Source organism: Takifugu flavidus, chromosome 20 (genome assembly GCF_003711565.1).
Source record: "Takifugu flavidus isolate HTHZ2018 chromosome 20, ASM371156v2, whole genome shotgun sequence".
Lineage (NCBI taxonomy): Eukaryota > Metazoa > Chordata > Actinopteri > Tetraodontiformes > Tetraodontidae > Takifugu > Takifugu flavidus.
In genome coordinates this window covers 6,004,229-6,021,892 of record NC_079539.1, presented here as the reverse complement: position 1 = coordinate 6,021,892, position 17,664 = coordinate 6,004,229, and the positions used below count along the sequence as shown (strand labels likewise).

General features: G+C 49.5%; 2 protein-coding genes across 2 annotated transcripts in view; both read right to left on the bottom strand.

Moving 5' to 3' along the window:
- Nucleotides 1-189: 189 nt before the first annotated feature.
- On the bottom strand, nt 190-6,195 carry urm1 (ubiquitin related modifier 1). The gene is made up of 5 exons (XM_057019294.1): nt 6,125-6,195; nt 5,313-5,383; nt 2,038-2,119; nt 1,022-1,070; nt 190-733 (listed from the first exon to the last, which is right to left on the bottom strand). Exons 1-5 carry the CDS (start codon nt 6,157-6,159, stop codon nt 665-667), a joined length of 306 nt encoding a protein of 101 aa, XP_056875274.1. The 5' UTR covers nt 6,160-6,195; the 3' UTR covers nt 190-664.
- Nucleotides 6,196-10,096: 3,901 nt separating this feature from the next.
- sh2d3ca (SH2 domain containing 3Ca) overlaps nt 10,097-17,664 on the bottom strand; it is a 21,871-nt gene continuing 14,303 nt past the window's right edge. Inside the window, exons 5-16 of the mRNA XM_057019189.1 lie at nt 14,413-14,541; nt 13,478-13,627; nt 13,104-13,381; nt 12,951-13,028; nt 12,509-12,636; nt 12,057-12,426; nt 11,784-11,913; nt 11,583-11,698; nt 11,324-11,495; nt 11,134-11,245; nt 10,857-11,063; nt 10,097-10,306 (exon numbers count right to left, since the gene is read on the bottom strand). Of these exons, the coding sequence (XP_056875169.1) occupies nt 10,299-10,306; nt 10,857-11,063; nt 11,134-11,245; nt 11,324-11,495; nt 11,583-11,698; nt 11,784-11,913; nt 12,057-12,426; nt 12,509-12,636; nt 12,951-13,028; nt 13,104-13,381; nt 13,478-13,627; nt 14,413-14,541 (1,878 nt within the window). The 3' untranslated portion in view covers nt 10,097-10,298. The remainder of the gene's footprint in view (nt 10,307-10,856; nt 11,064-11,133; nt 11,246-11,323; nt 11,496-11,582; nt 11,699-11,783; nt 11,914-12,056; nt 12,427-12,508; nt 12,637-12,950; nt 13,029-13,103; nt 13,382-13,477; nt 13,628-14,412; nt 14,542-17,664) is intronic.

Here is a 17,664-nt window from a genome sequence, read left to right as displayed (position 1 = left end):
GGGGGGGGGGGGGGGCTTGAAAAACCCCCAGAGTCGTCTAATCAGCCTAAAAGTTCAATGATCACACAGATTAGATCGATCAGATATAAACTATCAGCAGGAATTATCGAAGCGTGACGTCAAATTCTAATGGAGGAAACCAGAAAAGAGGCAGAAACAAAGAAGCAAATTTAACACTTCACAGAAAAATCCGTTCCTTTTTCAGACTTTTTAATTCTTTCAAAAATAAAACACAAATTGACACGTGCTTAAAAAGGTAATAAAAACGCTTCTTTGCTCCGATTTAATGAAAACATGAATCAGTTTATTTTATAAAAGGAAAATAAAGACAAAAAAATGTAACAAAACTGGCTGAAACTATAAGAACATTTAATTCCTGTAAACTGACACCAAGACAGGATGTAAAATAAACCTCCAGAGGAGGAAAAAAATGGTTTATAATTATTGTAATTCTAAAATAATCACATATTTAATTTTTAAATAACAAACTCAGCTGCGCTGCTCTGAAATGTTGGCAAACGGGGATGCGAAGCCTTTAAACTGGTCACCACATTTTAGAATAAAGGGATTCCACACAAGCAGCAGAGCTGAGCTCCATTCTGGACCAGTGGCGCTGGAGACGCGGGGCGGCGAAGAGCGGCGAGGACGAGGAGCACAGCTCCCGCTACCCACCGTGGAGCGTGGAGATAAACACCACGTTGTCCTGGTCCTGGAGCTGGTATCCCAGCTCCCCCTGAGGGTCAGGTGACACAAACATTCAAACACACACTCCTGCAGACGCCAGCACGGCTCCCGCCTCCTCGCCTCCTCGCCACGTCGCCGCGGCTCAATCAATGACAGACCTTTCATTTCATTTACATCCCCGACGACGAGCCCAGATTCAATCAATGGATTCAAAATGAAGCGTTCAGACTCTGGGTGCATGTAAATACGGTGTCCCCCCAAGGACAAACACACACACACACACACCACACACACACACACACACACACACGCACACACACACACACACACAGCTCACCATTAGCTCCCAGTCTGCATCATTGATGAGCACCAGTATCCCAGGTCTCCTGTGAAGGAAACACTTTTGAATGATTTCTTTAAAAATAAAAACACTCACCTAAAAAAATAAATAAAAAGAATTTTTAAGGCAAAAATGGCAAAATGGTTGTAAACTATGGAATGAAAAACATAAATGGCATTGAAAGATGCTGGATTTAATTTTGGAATGTTGAAAGTCCGACTGAAGTTGATGCAAATTGAATTTTAATTCAATGTCTGGCATCTGTTTAATCACTAATTTATTTAATCCAACCAAATTAAAACAGAAAAATGTTTATTTTAAATTTTACATTTTTTTTTTAAATGTCACAGGTCAAAATAAAAGGGAATCATATCCCTGTTTTTATCTTAATAAATCAGTGTGTGTGTGTGTGTTTGTGTGTGTGTGTGTGTGTGTGTGAGAAAAACAGTGGGTCAAAAATGACCATAATTGAGGACGTCGCCTTCTGAAAACACTTTTTATATATTTTAAACCCTGAAAATGAAGCTACAGAAGCTTCAGCCTTAGATGTCAGAGCAACAAGAGAGGATCACACACACACACACACACACACACACACACACACACACCAAAAATGTCTGAACAGAAGAAAGGAAGAAAAAACATTTTTGTGTCCAGCTACACACACACACACTTAATCTATAAGGTTTTTATCTTTCTTCACTCATTGGTTTGGAGGAGCTATAAATAGTGCTGCAAAAGTCAGCCAGTGCTGTAACACACACACACACACACACACACACACACACACACACACACACACACACACACACACAAAATAAATCATCATAATTCTTTTAGCAAATTTGGTTCAACATTCCACCTAAATTCAGATTTTAAAGATTTCATAATTTTTACGTGTGTATTTTACTGGCACCAAGTGGATGTCTGAGATCAAGTGTATGTCAAGTGCGCTGCACGCACGCACGCACACACACACACACACACACACTCACACTCTCACACACACTCACACTGATTGTCCCTGGACAAAGAGCTCAGGACGTTCCTTCAGAAGGTTCTGTTGGATCCAGACCAGCAGCTGCTTCATGTCCCCTGGAAGACAGACACACACACACACACACACACACACACACACACACACACAGAGGCAGACAACAGAAGTCAGAGGTTAGAGGTGAAGGGTCAAGGTGCACAATTCCAGCCTACTGGTCGATGTGACGCGACAGAGTGGGTGTGTGTGTGTGTGTGCATGTATATTTATGAGTGTGTATGTTTGGGGTGTTGGGGTGCATCGTGGAAGTGGGGGAGGGTTGCATGATGTCAGTGATGGAGAGGGACAGGGTTCACCTCAGTCTGACACACACACACACACACACACACACACGACAGAAATGAAATAAATGTGACAACACTCGTGTTCGGCTTTGATGTTTGTGATCAAACGTTGGTCAAATGAATCTTGTGCGTCTCGGCGGCGGCCTGACCGTCAGCACGACCCCCCCCCCCAACAATTAATCCGACCTTGTCGGAACAAAAGGTCGCAGCTCGACTGACAAAACGCTGCAAAAAGGCGACGACAATGAGGGGTTTTCTTTTCAATTTAGGGGCGAATCTCAGTGGAACCACCAACCATGAATATATGAGCGGGGAAACAAGATGGCGGCGCCGTTCCCTCCGTGAAACACCGCCGCTGGTCGTCTGGAAGCGGAGAAACAGGCTAAGATGCAGCGGCGAGCGCTCCCGAGCGTGACCTACGCGAGGCTCTGCAGCGCTGCGCTGGGGTCAGGACGGACGCTGCAGCGGAACAGACGAGGAGAGAGAAGCAGCAACGGCGTCACGGAGGGACGGCGAGGACGCCGCGGCAGGCGGGGAGACGGACACGCCGCCTTTAAGGTGCTAACCCCGATGAAAATGTTGGTTTCAGGGATTCAGGGGGAAAGATTCTGATTTAGGGTGCAGATGATTGACAACAAAGCAAATTTTGAATATGATAAAATTTGATGTGAAGCGCATTTATATTTAGATTAGAGGCTAAATTAAATGTTCTCGGAAAATCTCAACTCACTCTTCTATCGGACGTGTTTTTAACTGCGGGATTATTCATCTTCATTGATCACCCCCTGATTTACACACCAAACATCAAAGGAAATCTCACCAAACGAGTCCTTTCGCACTCATGGATGTAAAAATTAAAATGACTCCTCCCCCTTTTTTTCTGCAGGAATTCTCCGGGAAACCGCCTTCACCTCTTTTATCGCACAAAATGTAGAAGAATATGTGATAAAAGTCTTGAATGGGGACAGACTGGAACACGTTATCTCACAGGAGCCCACATTTCATCCAGATGTGGAGCAGGAAAGGTGGAAAACAACCATTTCACCGAAAGGATCAAAGCAATGTGGCGTTCCCGGAGAGTGCGGAAGCGTTCCGCCGGAGCAGATGGAATCCTGGAGCCTCCTGCAGCTCCGATATAACACCTACACAGATGTTGGGGTTAACAGCAGGGCCGGTTCTGACTGGACCAGTGTTACACCTGTGGGCCGCCATGTTCACACACACACACACACACACACACACACACCACACACACACACACACACCTGATCTTCTGCAGAGCTAAAAACAGAACATCACTCCCCTCTGTCTTTGACTGTTAGGCTGGTTCTCCATTACCCAAAATTCACTCCTTCATCCTCTCACCCATTTAAACACCCACCCACCCACCCACCCACCCACCCACACACACACACACGCACACACACACACACACACACACACACACCCACACCCACACACACACACACACCACACACACACACTCTCTTTAAATTCTCTCGTAAAACCCACCCGCCTCTCCTTCAGTTCATCCATCATCTCCCCTTTTCTAAATACACACGAATGTAAACTTTAGAGTTGGATGCAGGGAGTAAATAAGTCATGTGACCTCAATGGCCGATTTTGTTGATCATAACTCAAACGTTCAGCAGATCGAGGGTTGTTTTTTTTTAACACAATCGTCGACAGTAGCTCCCAGTTTATTGGTTTTCTTGTAAAAAGCTTCACAAATCTTCCAACCTGAGCTGAGAGCTGGTAGAAGCGACCTGGGGGGGTAAAATGGAAGCGAGCGGGCGGCGGTGCAGGGAGAACGGCGAGGTGAAAGATCTCGCTTTGCCATCCAGGTAGAGGGGGAGACAAACATGGCGGGTGGGGGGGGGGGGTGCATCTTGCATAAGTGGCGAGGCGGCGCGGGAAAGAGCGCCATTTTGACGGCGTTTCAAAAAAAGGCTTTTCTTTTGTGTGAGCGGGTTTATCGTTTTTTTCCCCCATCTGTGCGATTATGACGGTCATGTGGGGGGGGGGGTATCCATATTTCTGCTGATGTGAGGGGCAAAAACGGTCATCCTTTGACCACATTAGAGGGGGGAGAGGCAGGGAGAAAGAGTGGGGGCGGGGTCTTTCATTTGAGGGTCATCAATCACTGGCTGGGGTCAGAGAAATACGGAGGATTCAGAAGCAATTATATCTGCCTCCAGTGCACCCCGTCTCCGTCACACACACACACACACACACACACACACACACACACCACACACACACACACACGCACACACACACACACACACACACACACACCACACACACACACAGGCAGACAACAGAAGTGTAACACAAGATCAAAAATAGAAATGTCTTCATTTATTTTTTTAAAGCCTGTAACCTGGCCACAAAACCTGCGCGCGCACATGCACGCGCACACACACATGCATGCACAGAGGGGTCGACTGGTGCAACAAGGTCATATCGGCCTGACATTCTCTGTTCCAGTCAACTTTTGTCTTTTTGTTGTCGTGGTAACACCAGCGCCTCCGCTGAACCCCTTTTGTTTAGCGAAGGACCAAAGACGCATATTTCTTTCATTTGTTCTCTTTCTCCATAACAAACACACACACACACACACACCTAAATTCACACATTGGTGCGGCTGCCTTGGTTTTTCCTCTGGGTGACCTCAGGAAGGTCCAGTTTTTCCAGGACTCTTTCATGTTGAGCTGGTGACCCTGCCGGGTTTTTTTTTAAAAATGGGAACCTGCCGCAGCCGAAATGGTTTAAAGCCAGTAACCACGGCGCTGCGCCCAGCAGCAGTGGATGAAGATGGATGACAATAAAGCCCAATAAAGTGAGAAATCCTGTGTGATCGTCACACTGACGTTAGAGACGGGATCAAAGCAAAGATGGAATAAAGCAAAAGGAAGAGGAGCTCATTGGTGAACACACACATACTCACAGGGTTCAGACTGGCCTGGAAGAGTCACCTGATGTTCCTTCACACCATTAAAAAGCAGCTCTGCTCCACCACTAGATTAAGGAGAAAGAAAATGTTGTGTTTTTAATGTGGTTTTAACCCTATAATTATTTATTTTACACACATACAAGAGCAGAATACACAAAGTAATCTATTAATAATTTGATTCCTAATCTAGTAGCACCCTCCTCAACATTAGAACGGGACATTTAATCAACAAAAATGGGTAATTTAAATTTGTTTATTTCATTTACAATATTCAAGAGTGGAATGTTCATGATTTAAAAGGTAATAAGCAATTACTTTTTATTTGATAATATATTATGAATAACCCATGCATTAAAAAGAACGAAATATTATCTATAAACGTATTATTATTATTATTATTGAACATTGTGCCTCCATTTTATTCTCGTTATATTACACGAAATATTATTTACAATAGAAATGCTAATAGCCATTGTTAATTTTTACATACAAAACAAATCTAGCGTTATTCTAACGTGTTACTGACATTTGACATTTTTATTTCCTAAAGACTCTAGAAAATGAAAGATGGCCTTTAAGCCAAAGCTCACGTCAGAAGACGCTTCCTGGTCGCTGATCAATACGCTGCAAAACAAACTCGAAACTAGCTTGAATGCTAACTGCTTCACCGCTCTAGCTGTCGTTTAACGTCAGGATACATAAATGAACAAAAACACGGTCGTGTAGCATTTTACTGATGCATAACTATTGATTAGATTTTATTACAAACGGGGGCTTAGAGGAGTTAAAGCTCTAAATTCCCTCACCCAAACTCTAGATGAACCGCTATGGGCGCCGCCATGTTGCCGGCACATGGAGGAAGTACTATGGCCGCAGTCGGAAGTGACGCATTTAAAGTATTCAACTAACGTTTGAAAACGACGGAAGTAGCCAGGTGTTTTTTGTTTTAAAAAAAACAATAATTTAAGTTTATTTTTGTTCTGATGCTACGCTTTTTGTAGTGAATATATTTTAAATCCAACAATTAGAAAGTTGACAGGTATTTCTATATTCTATATGAACAGATCAGTACTTCAATATGACTGCTGCTTTTTGCTCTTTTGTACGTGATCCAGATCTTTTTTGATAGATTTAAAAAATAACCAGCTGTATTAGTCCGAAAAATCATCGTTTCTCTTTAAGATCTTGAATGCCACATTCCACACACACATGCACGCACACGAATGCATGCGCAGCCTTGACATGAGCGTGTGAATGCACATCTGTCCGTCTTTCCATCCTCAATCATACTGGTGACAGTTCCAGTCCCAGTACACAGGCGACGGGAGGACGTGCTGCTGGAGTGAATTGCAAATCCGTTGCCTTCTGTTGGCGTCCAAGCCTCTGCAGGCCCTTCCCTGCCTGTATTCATGTGGTAATGAGGAGCCGTCACGTAGACAGGTCGAGCAGGGGCCAGGCTGGGGCCGAGGGGAAGGGACGAGGGTGAGACAGCAGGCGGGAAAATTAACTAGGGGCTACGGGTACATTGGAGACACAAGTGGAAGCTTTGGAAGGGCGATGAAGATGTGAGAGATTCTGGTCTGTACCCGGGTCGAGCCACTGCGCTCAGGAAGTGGAGGGGTGACGGGCTTCAGGGAGGAGGAGCACCCGTCTCTGGGTGTCACATCTACAGAGCAGCAGACACAATATAAAGTCAATAGGCAACAATATCCAAGAAGCCATATTGTCATTATTTTTAGCTTTTCGCTGTGAATTATCGTCAGATGTCTGAGCAGCTATATTATTTTTCAGATTTGTTGCTGATATTCTTTGATAGATTCTACATATTTTATAAATTTAGCATGAACGTTTGCAATCTGTAAAGATGTTTGTTAAACATTGTTCGTTATCTAGACTGATTCGTCTCCTTTGCTTTTACATTTTCTCCTCAGATTTCTGCAGAAATATGACCTAAAATATAAAGCTAAATAAAACAAACTGCTGTCACCTCACACACACACACACACACACACACACACACTCAACCCTCAATTGTTCTGTTTCCCCCAGAAGAAATCTGATAATCAAACTTTGAATCCGACCCCAACCCCCATATCTGCCTATAAATGGACGTCAGAAGTCAACGCCACGCCGCCGAGGCCCCGTCCCATAAAGCGTCGGGGGTCACACATGATCAGATGACAATGACGAGCACAATGGATTAGCTGTAAAAGGTCTGGGGGGAGAGATTAGGGGTGAATTGACGGCGGCTGGCTGGCTGGTCGGCCGGCTGGCGTGCAGGCAGACGGGCCGGCCTGGGAGACCTCTGCTCTGTTTCAATGAGGAACATAAAGAGCTGAAATTAACATGTTCCAACGATACCAAGCAGAGAGAATCCTCTTAGAGATTACATCCATAACATGATACGCCTATGGAGGCGTCTGCGGGGCCTTTCAGCTGACTCCAATGGGTCTGCATTTTTCTGCAGAACACACGCTACAACACAGGGCACACACAGACAAACACACACACACACACACACAGACAAACACACACACACAGACAAACACACACACACACAGACAAACACACACAGACAAACACACACACACAGACAAACACACAAACTCAAGAACACACACAGCAACACAAGCATGTACACAAAGTTATCTTCTGTATTTTTAATATGTTTGACTGATGGAAAAAAAGATGAACATAGAAATTATGATGACAAGACGAAGAAGAAGAAGAAGAAGAAGAAGAAGAGAAGAAGAAGAAGATGATGATGATGATGATGATGATGATGATGATGATGATGATGATGATGATGATGATGTGATAGTGGTGGTGATGACCATGGAGGATCATCGTGGATCACCCGCCACTTTTTACAGCAACTTTGACCTGGATGTTTAACAGCAAAATGCTGCCACCTGCTGGTGGAGAACGGGCTCTGCTAAGAAGGGACCCACAGGAACCTACAGGAACCTACAGGGACCCACAGGAACCCTCAGAGACCCACAGGAACCCTCAGAGACCCACAGGAACCCTCAGAGACCCACAGGAACAGACACTGATGACTGACAACATTCTGAAGTGCTGTTATCCATCTATTTTTTTAAAAAATATTTATATTTTTCTCAAATTCCTGAAATTCCTCGATCAGGAATTATCTTTGAATACGGTAAGTGGTACTTTTGTTAGTTACTACGGAAACTGTTGATGTTAATGTCATTTAAAGCAAATTTCATGATCTAATTCAGAAGCTTTATACATAATTTAACATGTGCAACATAAACACAAAGTCTCTTTTTTCACTGGTTTCAGAAACTATTAACTCAACTTGAAGCTCCAAAAAATAAAAAAAAAATAAAAAAAATCCTCACTTGATTTTTCTCTTCAGAATTATTGATGACAAATATTCCAAAATGTGTTAACTGAGTATTTCACTCCCAAACAAGAAACATTTTGCTTTCATAAAATGCAGATTTTTTTTGCTAAAACATATTAAATTTTGCTATAAAACCTGCATATTAATAAAAGATATGTTTCAGATGATAAGCAATTATCCATTCATTAGATTTTGACCATATTTACCAGTCATATGGTTTCATTTCCTCATTAAATAACACAGTCGTGGACACAGGCAATCATTTTATTTGGAAAAAAAGGGGAATTTATGTACAATTACATTAAAAAAACGCTCCTAAAACGTCTGTTTGCATTTCATACAGCTCTGTTCCAAGAACAGGAAAATCCACACACTTCCAAAACATTCCTGACCAGACAGGAGAGAAAATAAAGAAACGTTACATCATCATCATCATCATCGTCTTCATCAGTGTTCTCAGATATTAAAGCTTAATCAGCAGGTTTGATATCTGGTAACTGTCACATTAACATTGGTCTCAAGAACACACAGCACGTTTATTCCTGTGTGTGTGTGTGTGTGTGTGAGATTGTGTGTGTGTGTGTGTGAGTGAGTGTGTGTGTGTGTGTGTGTGTGTGTGTGTGTGTGAGTGAGTGTGTGTTCATATATTACAGTTAAATATTCAGGTGGGTTTTTTGCTAAACATCGCCCCCTGCTGGTCAACAGGGAGAACTGGCACACGTCTCAGAGTTTTTCAGTCGATCAGGATTTGATTGATATCTGGGAGTATTTTTAACCGGATGATCAGGTTTGTTGTGAATGATCTTGATGGTCGGGGGGGGGGTCTCAGCCCTTGCCTGGTTGAAATGATTGCATTGCCCTCTCGGGCCGGTGAACGCAGCAACGTAAACGTCAACCCACAGCGATGGAAGGATTATTGCTGCAACACAGATTCAAACACACGCGCGTGTTTGGGTGATTCGGATCCTCCTCAGGGGTTCTGCTGAACTGGTCCAGCCTGACACTGAACCTCCGCATCAGCTGTATTCACACGTGTTTCTGTACTCGGTGAAACGGCCGTTTTTCCTGCATCCTCGTTCCTGATGCCTTCATGAATGCACGCCTGAAACATCCCACTTTGAAGATGCTTAAAAAAAAAAAAGCCGTGAATGTTGGAATGTAAACAAACACTCATACAGACTTCTACATGAGAGCGATGGAAGCTGCTGCAGCTGATGCCTGCAGCTCAGGTCGCCCTCTTCCTGTTCAGCCCCTCTTCCTGTTCAGCTCCTCTTCCTGTTCAGCTCCTCTTCCTGTTCAGCTCCTCTTCCTGTTCAGCTCCTCTTCCTGTTCAGCCCCTCTTCCTGTTCAGCCCCTCTTCCTGTTCAGCTCCTCTTCCCTCTCCTCCGGAGTCTGTCAAAGTTTTCGACTTGTCATCCTCCCTGGTGCCGGACGACCTGCTGCTATAGCTCGCTGTGACACGCGGGAGGCTCCAGCTTGTGCGACAGGGCGGTGAGGACCTTGTCGAACTTCTCGTAGCGCTCCGATTGGCTGCCCTCGGAGCCGCGGCTGCCCCACAGCAGGCGCATCTGGAACTCGGTCTGGAAGATCTCACAGATTTCTGCTCGCTGCTACAGGCCTGCAGGAGGAAACAGGTCGTAAATGACATGAGAACTTCCCCACACACACACACACACACACACACACACACACACACACGCACACACACAGCTTTGGTTAAAGCTAGCAGACAAGCTAACACAACCCAATCAGCATTTGAGCTAAGCTATTTTTGTTCTTTCTAATTATCTTATCGGGATGAGAAAAATGAGGCCACGCCAACACTGAAATCAATTAATGGAGGTTCTGAACGGTTGGATCGACCCAAAATCGGACCCGTGGCTACGGGATCTGAAAACAAGTCCGATCCTCCAGTGACTCTGTGATGCAGTGAACAGACGGAGGTCGGTCCGGTCGATGAGCAGATGGAAGGGACAACAGAGATTCGAGCTGATAGCCATCGACAGGCGCGTCAATAAAGCCGTAATCGCCTCCAACCGAGAACCGACGGGGGTCTGCGAGGGATCGATGCGCTCGCTTTGTAACCACACACATCATTGCATCACACAGCGGCGCCGAGACATCGACGCCGCGGCGGGCGATCGGCGCCGCTGACCTCAACAACTCACCCTGAAGTTTAGTCTCGGCGTTGGTTCTGTAAACCCCCCCGTGGTGTGCAATGGTACGGGCCGCCTCCAGGTGGTACATGACCACGTCGACTCCCACCTCCGAACTCTCCCAGGGCTCCGGCGTCTCCCCGACGGCCACGCCCTTCTCCAGCAGGGACAGGATGGGAATGATGTTGGGGACGGACGTGGTGGACATGACGCTACTCTCTGAGAGCAGAGAAGAAGACGTGGTTTAGTCCTTAAACAGGAAGTGGAGCGGCGTGAGGGACGATCTCACCTTTCCCATCATTGATGTTCTTTAAGAACGGCTTGAGCTTCTTCTCATACAGGATGGCGCCCTCCGTGTGCCTCTGACGCAACGTGACCCACGTCTGCTCCAGGCGGGAGATCTGAAACGGAACGCCACCGAATGAACGCGCGTGAGCGGCCCACTTCCTGCCGACGCCGGCGGGCGCCGCCGTCCTCACCTGCGGCAGCTCCAGGGCCCTCATCACGGCGGCGAAGCCAAACATGTTGCCCAGGCTGCTCTTCAGCTCGGCGGCCAACTGGATGGTCTTGTGGAGCAGAGCGGCCCGCTCCTCCGTGCTGCCGGTGCAGCCCAGCAGGTCCACCGCCATCATGATGGACATGGTGTTGAACCTGCAACCCACAGAACCAACGGAGGCGTTTGGGAGGGAGGCGGAGGCGTGCGGGGCGGCGACAGGAGCGGGCGGAGACTGCTCTTACCGCTCCAGCAGGTCCAGTCTCAGCTGGCGCCCGTGCGGCAGCGTCAGGAGCTCCAGCCCGGAGGCCACGCCCATCGTCCTCTGAATCTCCGAGGTCACGCCCAGGATTCGCGCCACCTGTCCACACGGCACAAAACGCATCAGCGGTCGCTCACGTGTGCCGCCATCATCATCGGGGGGGGGGTTCCGGCGGCGTGCGCACCGTGCAGTCCACCATGGTGATGTGCTTCGCCGCCGTTCTGGCGTCCACCTCCGCCAGCAGCTCTTTGACCCTCTTCAGCACCGACATCTCCAGAGGTTTGTTCTCAGCCGGCAGAAGCGGAGACTCGAACCTGCAGGGGACAGATAAGGATGCCTGTAGACCCAGCAGAGAGGTTCTGGTACCAACGCAGCGTTCGGACCTGGTGAGAATCTCCGTGAAACCCCACTGAAGCCAGTAAAGCTCCGCCCACTAATGCGCCGAGTCGTTCTGTACCTGGACGGCCTGAAGGAGGAGGTGGTCTCCACCTGTGGAGCGCTGAAGGTCCCCTCGCCGTCCTCCCGCCCCCCTCGCCGCCCCTCTTCCACTCGCAGTCGCTCCACGTAGCTCTTGGTGGGGGGCTTGGGCGGCCCGGCGGGACACGGCCTGAGGTCGCAGTAGCTCCCCGCCGGGTCTGAGGAACGCGGCTGGAAACCCAGGTGATGGGCGGGGGACGAGCGCGCCGAGTGGGAGGGGTGGGCCGGGTGGGCCGGGGGGTTGCTGGCGGCCGACGGGCTGAGCTGGGGGTCGCTGGAATGCCGCATCACGGGGGAGGGCGGGACCACGGCCAGAGCCCGCCCACCTGAGAGCGCCCTCTGTCTGCTGACTGAGAGAATGGGACCATTAGGGCCTTTTTCCCAGGTCAGGTGGTTTCTGACCTTCATGCCCCCCCCCCCCCCAACGCTTACTGGCACTGTACGCAGGGGAAAGCGGGGTTTCCCCCACAGGTGACAAGGGGCAGCGGTACTCCTGGATCTGGTCCATGCTCATGGCGCAGTTCCGCATCGCGTCTTTGTGGTGGTGGATCGTCGACGGGCTGCAAAAGAGGAATTCTGAGTGTGAGAAGCTGGAACGTTCGGCGAGAAGCTCCCGGGAACGGTGCAGGTTCTGGGGTTTGGGGGAGGGGAGACGAGGTGAAACCCGGATTCTAACGGAGCAGAACCCCACAATCTGGTGTTGTGGCTACAGCGGGGGGGGGGGGGGGTGGGGGGGGGGGGGGGGGGGTGAAGGTTTCCACTGTGTGGGGGGGGGGGCGGGGTCATGACACAGGAGCTGAGGGTGGCGTGTTCGGGGACGTGAGTTTGGGACTGGAGGACGGCGGGAGGAACGTTCTCAACAACAACACACAACCTGCAGCCGGGCACAGGTTCCGGTTCTGGTTCCGGTTCTGCCGCCGGGGTCCGAACTGGACCGGGACCCTCTGAGTCACTGATTCCAGAAACCAGAAATGAGGCGTCAGATGGAGAGACGTCAGTCACGGCTGCCCCGCCCCCCGCCACTCACCTGTGGGGGATCATCTTCTCGGCCGTCAGCCCGTCCGTCATGGTCACGCTCCTCCTTTTGATGTGCGCCCCCCTCGGGCTGGACGGCGAGTAGGCGGAGCCTTGCTTGCTGTTGGCTAGGGCGAAGGTGGCCTCCAGGTAGCGCAGCGGGAGCGTCCTGCTGACCGGACAGTAGATGTGGGCGCCGTTGGACTGGGAAACAGGTTTACGCTGGCCCACGTAGAACCGCACCAGCTCCTGGACCGAGTCGAAGCTGTCAGCCTCCAGCACGTACTGAACCTGAGGAGAACAGCAACGTCAGCGTCTCTGGAGGGTCCACCTGAGGCGCACCTGAGCATCTGAGCTGAGGCGAGGGCGGAGACCCAGAGCACGTGCCTTCGTCTCGTTGGATTTGACCAGAACTTTGCTGATCTTGAAGTGCAGAACCTCGTTGTCCCACCGGCAGGTCAGAACAAAGTCCCCCACGCTGGTCAGAGAGTCACGCACCAGGAAGTCGCCGTTCCGTAAAACCAGAGTCTCTGAAACCTGGTTACAAAAGCAACACACGTGGTTCATAAGCAGAGTTCCTTTAAAGCCTTTAAAAGATCTTTCAAATCCTTTAAATTGATCAAACAACCGTGAAGTAACTGCAGATGTTGCGATGACGCGTCGTCCCCAGCAGGGGGCGCCACAACCGCGGCTTTTAAACGGCTGCTGGCGTTTCGTTTAAAACTCGAACAAATTTGTTCCTTCACTCAAACAAAAGGGTCATAGGTCACTGTAAGATCGAACGGATCAATGTACATGTTGTGATGGGTGCGGGTTAATGTACACAGGGTTTCCTTGAGCGTGCACAGGGGCAAATCCATGAATGCATATTTTAATAAAAAATAAGACGCAGATGGCTAATTTGAATGTGTGTCTGTGTTTATGAGACAGAACAGAGTTTGATCAGCAGACAGAGGTGTGTGTGTGTGTGTGTGTGTGTGTGTGTGTGTGTGTGTGTGTGTGTGTGTGTGTGTGTGTGTGTGTGTGTGTGTGTGTGTGTGTGCAGCTGTCTCTTTGGCAGAGTTCCTCACTCTGCCTGAACACTAAAGCAATTTCTTCTGAGCTGTGACAGATGAGGGGATTCAGTAACCAGTGTCGCTCCGCGTGTAAAGCTTTTAAACGGCGCCTCCGCCGCCAGAATCTGGGCCGGGCTAATCGCTAAGCTAACAGAGCTGCACGTCCGACACAACAAGACGGTGCTTGTAATTTAATCTCATCTGAGTATCTACAGACGCGCTGATGGTTCTTTTGGTGTGTGACGTTCTCCAGGTCCACGCGCTCACCTCTCTGGGGATGTGTCCATGGTACCAGCCATGGCTCCTGATGTCGGCGGCGCTCAGCTTTAGCTCCTCCTCCAGCTCCTTACGGAGCTTCTCAGGTGGATTCTCCAGCAGGTACTTGTCTTTGGAGAACTGGAACAACGGAGAAGAGAGTTTTGGATCTGAATGAATGTAATTCAGTCGTATTTGGGTCTGTTTTGATCCATCTTTGCGAGCCTTTGTTACCCCAACCTGAGCCCTCAAACACACCTCTGGAGTCAGGACCACCAGACAAACGGTCCCCACTTTGCTAGTAAAATGTGCCACCCGCTGAGGCCGTAAGAGAAGAGCCAATATGAAGAGAAATGAGAGCAGAGACCAAAATAAACAGTCAGAGACGGAGGAGCGTCTGTCTTTGATTCCTTCCTTCTGTTTCCTCTCTCCTCCCTCTTTTCCCTCCTGACTTCAGAGTCTCATCATCAACTCACAGTTATGAAGTTCTTTCACATTTTTCACTGTGTGACAAACAGAAGCTGCATGTGTGTGTGTGTGTGTGGTGGGGAGGGTGATACTAGGAGGCTACAGGAGCCAAACAATCGATCTTATCATCTGTGGGTCACTGCTAGATGACATTATTACCACCCCCCCACTACTGCTGATCCTCGGGGGGATGATGGCCACACGGGCTCACTCATCCAGATTAGATTTGAGGTGTGTGAAGTGTGTTTTACTGTGTGTGTGTGAAGGGGAGAAGAAGAGGCCAATAAAGGAGCAAAGGGGTCAAGTGTGCAGTTATTGCTTTTCCCCGTCTCCGTGGAAACCCAGGAGTGGCCTTCTTTTGAACTGATGCTAAACAATGAACACGCGTGTGTGTGTGTGTGTGTGTGTAAATATATGAAGGGTTACGGGGGCCGGCTGAAATGTCAGCGGGGCTCTATTTGCGCTTCGGTTCGTGGAATTCAAAGACATCAGAGCAGAAACACTGAAGAAGAGGAAGGAAGGGTTAGGGTTAGGTGAGGTGAGAAAACGTGTTTCCTGTAACAAAATTAAGGCGCTAACTGCTCTCCGCTCGGGGCTAAAGTTCTCTCAAGATCAAAGGGAGAGCTGAGAAAAAGGGCTTTAATGTCCCGTCAGGCTCTCGAGCTGTCGCGGTTGTTGTTGGCGGCGCACCGACCGGCGTCCCGCTAACGATGGACGGAACTTTTCAGGCGTAGAAACGGCAGCAACAGTCGGCAGCAGGGAGGCAGACGGGCGGCAGCAGCTCATTAGAGCAGAGGGGCAGACGCGCAGGGAGACAGGTAGCCCATTAGCCCTGAGACGGCGCAGGCAATTTAGCAGCTGATGCAGGACTTGGGCTCCCTGGGGGGCGGAGAGGAAAAGCGATTGGTGTGTGAATGTGTGCGGGGTGTGTATTCATGCGTGTGGGCGTGCACATATGTGGCACCATTAAGGGAGGTGGGGTTAGCTTTGCATTGGGTAGCATTGAGGCTATGGACGGTGGGAAAGGGCTAATGTGCATTCGTGCTTCCTGCAGTCTGCGTTAGCCCAAAGAAACGCCGCTAACACAGAACTCCCCGAGCTGCCCGCAGAACAACACATCTCGGCGGCGGCTAGTTTGTTTGCTAATTCTTGTGAAAGAGGCACAAAGCCGAGCACCTTGAGCGGTTTGAACAGTGAAAACAAACACGCGCGAGAGCGGAATGAAACAGGAGCTAATTAGCTGACGAGGGTAAAATTCCTCCCGCCGGGTCCCCGACATTTGCTAACATGGGTGCCAAAAACACACAAATTAAAGGGAAGAGCGCTTCCAGCACGGGCTGTGGCCTGTAACCTCATCCCATCGCCATGGCGATGCCCCGAGCGGGGGTGGAGGGGAGGAGTCGGGGGCGTGGCGCATGTGCACGCGCACGGATGAAGGTCAGGGGTCCGAGTTCTGAGCCTTGATCTGGTTTCTCTTTGTCATCTGCCCTCCACATCTCCTCTCTGTCAGTGTGTGTGTGTGTGTGTGTGTGTGTGTGGTGTGTGTGTGTGTGTGTGTATGTGTGGGTGGGGGGGTGTCGAAAGACGTCCTGTCTCCTATCGCACACCCTCACGGACACATTTCGGGAGTTTTTCTGTCCAGTATCGCCTCCTCCAGACTGCAGTAATCCCTCTGCGCCCTCCAGCCAGAGCCCCACTGTCACGGATTTCACACGGGAATAAAACTCCGTCACACTCGTGAAAAACGACACCGGCGAGGCGAGGAGACGGCTGGGAACGCCGTTTCAAGGCTGGGGAAGCTGAGCCGAGACACCTAAAACTAACTGTAACAATCAGATTACGCCCAAGCCTCTGCGCCAGGCGGCCACCAGGGGGCGACCACGACGGCCTGGGGGATTTGAACGTACCCGATATTCACGTATCTACTCGCCATAAACGCCGCAAAAAGGCCAGAAAGACCGAAATAACTGCTACGATCGGAGCAGCGGCTCGTCTGTCGGGAGGAGAGGGACGAGGGTGGAGAGACACCAGGAGAATGAGACAGATAACCGTGACCTTCTACTGTCGTTAGCAATGAGCGTCACCCACACGGGACGCCCGGTGGCTATACGTTACACACTATAGAAAGATGCACGGGCACAATTACGGAGCTCTGGAACCGGCTGTCAGTCAACGTTATGTGAGAGGAGAGGCGCCCCGTTTGAGTGACAGCTGACCGACAGGAAATGACACGCAGATACGCTCCCACCGAGGCCGCCGGCGCTCTGCCATCAGATCCTGAGCGCCGCCGAGCCCCCTCTGATCTTGTTCGGGAGGATCCCGGCGTCCCGCAAGGTTTAATCCTTAGACTTTATGTTTTGGTTTAATAAAAACATCGCCTTTGTCTGAACTGCGTCACAGTTTTCCGACTTGACCTCCTGACCCCAGCAGGGGGCGTTGTTTCCCCGAATATCATAAATAATGGATAAAATACCACGGGGGGGGTCAAACAAAAGTCGTAAACAAGCTGTTATTGGACGTCTTCCTCCTGCATCGTCTCCCTCTGGCCGGTGAGGAACATCTATCAGCACTTCCTGCGAGGACCATTACCGAGAGTGTGCGAGAGCGTTCCAGGCCATAATACGCTGACGAGGCCTTTGGACGCATCTTTGGGCTCTACTGCGCGCTGACCGCCATAAATTGAACTGAAATGTGTCTTCTGTGGCTCATTTATCTCCCTGTCACATTCGCGCACGTGGCGTTCGCACGTGGCGTTCGCACGCGACGGCGCCAAAGATGGGCGGGGGGGGGGGGGGC

Coding starts and splice junctions, on each gene's coding strand:
- urm1 (XM_057019294.1), bottom strand. CDS start 6,159: ATGGCGGCGCCCATAGCGGTTCATCTAGAGTTTGG. Junction 5,384..6,124: donor GCGGTTCATCTAGAGTTTGG/GTGAGGGAATTT, acceptor TCCTTAATCTAG/TGGTGGAGCAGAGCTGCTTT. Junction 1,071..2,037: donor TTTGTCCAGGGACAATCAGT/GTGAGTGTGTGT, acceptor TTTCCTTCACAG/GAGACCTGGGATACTGGTGC.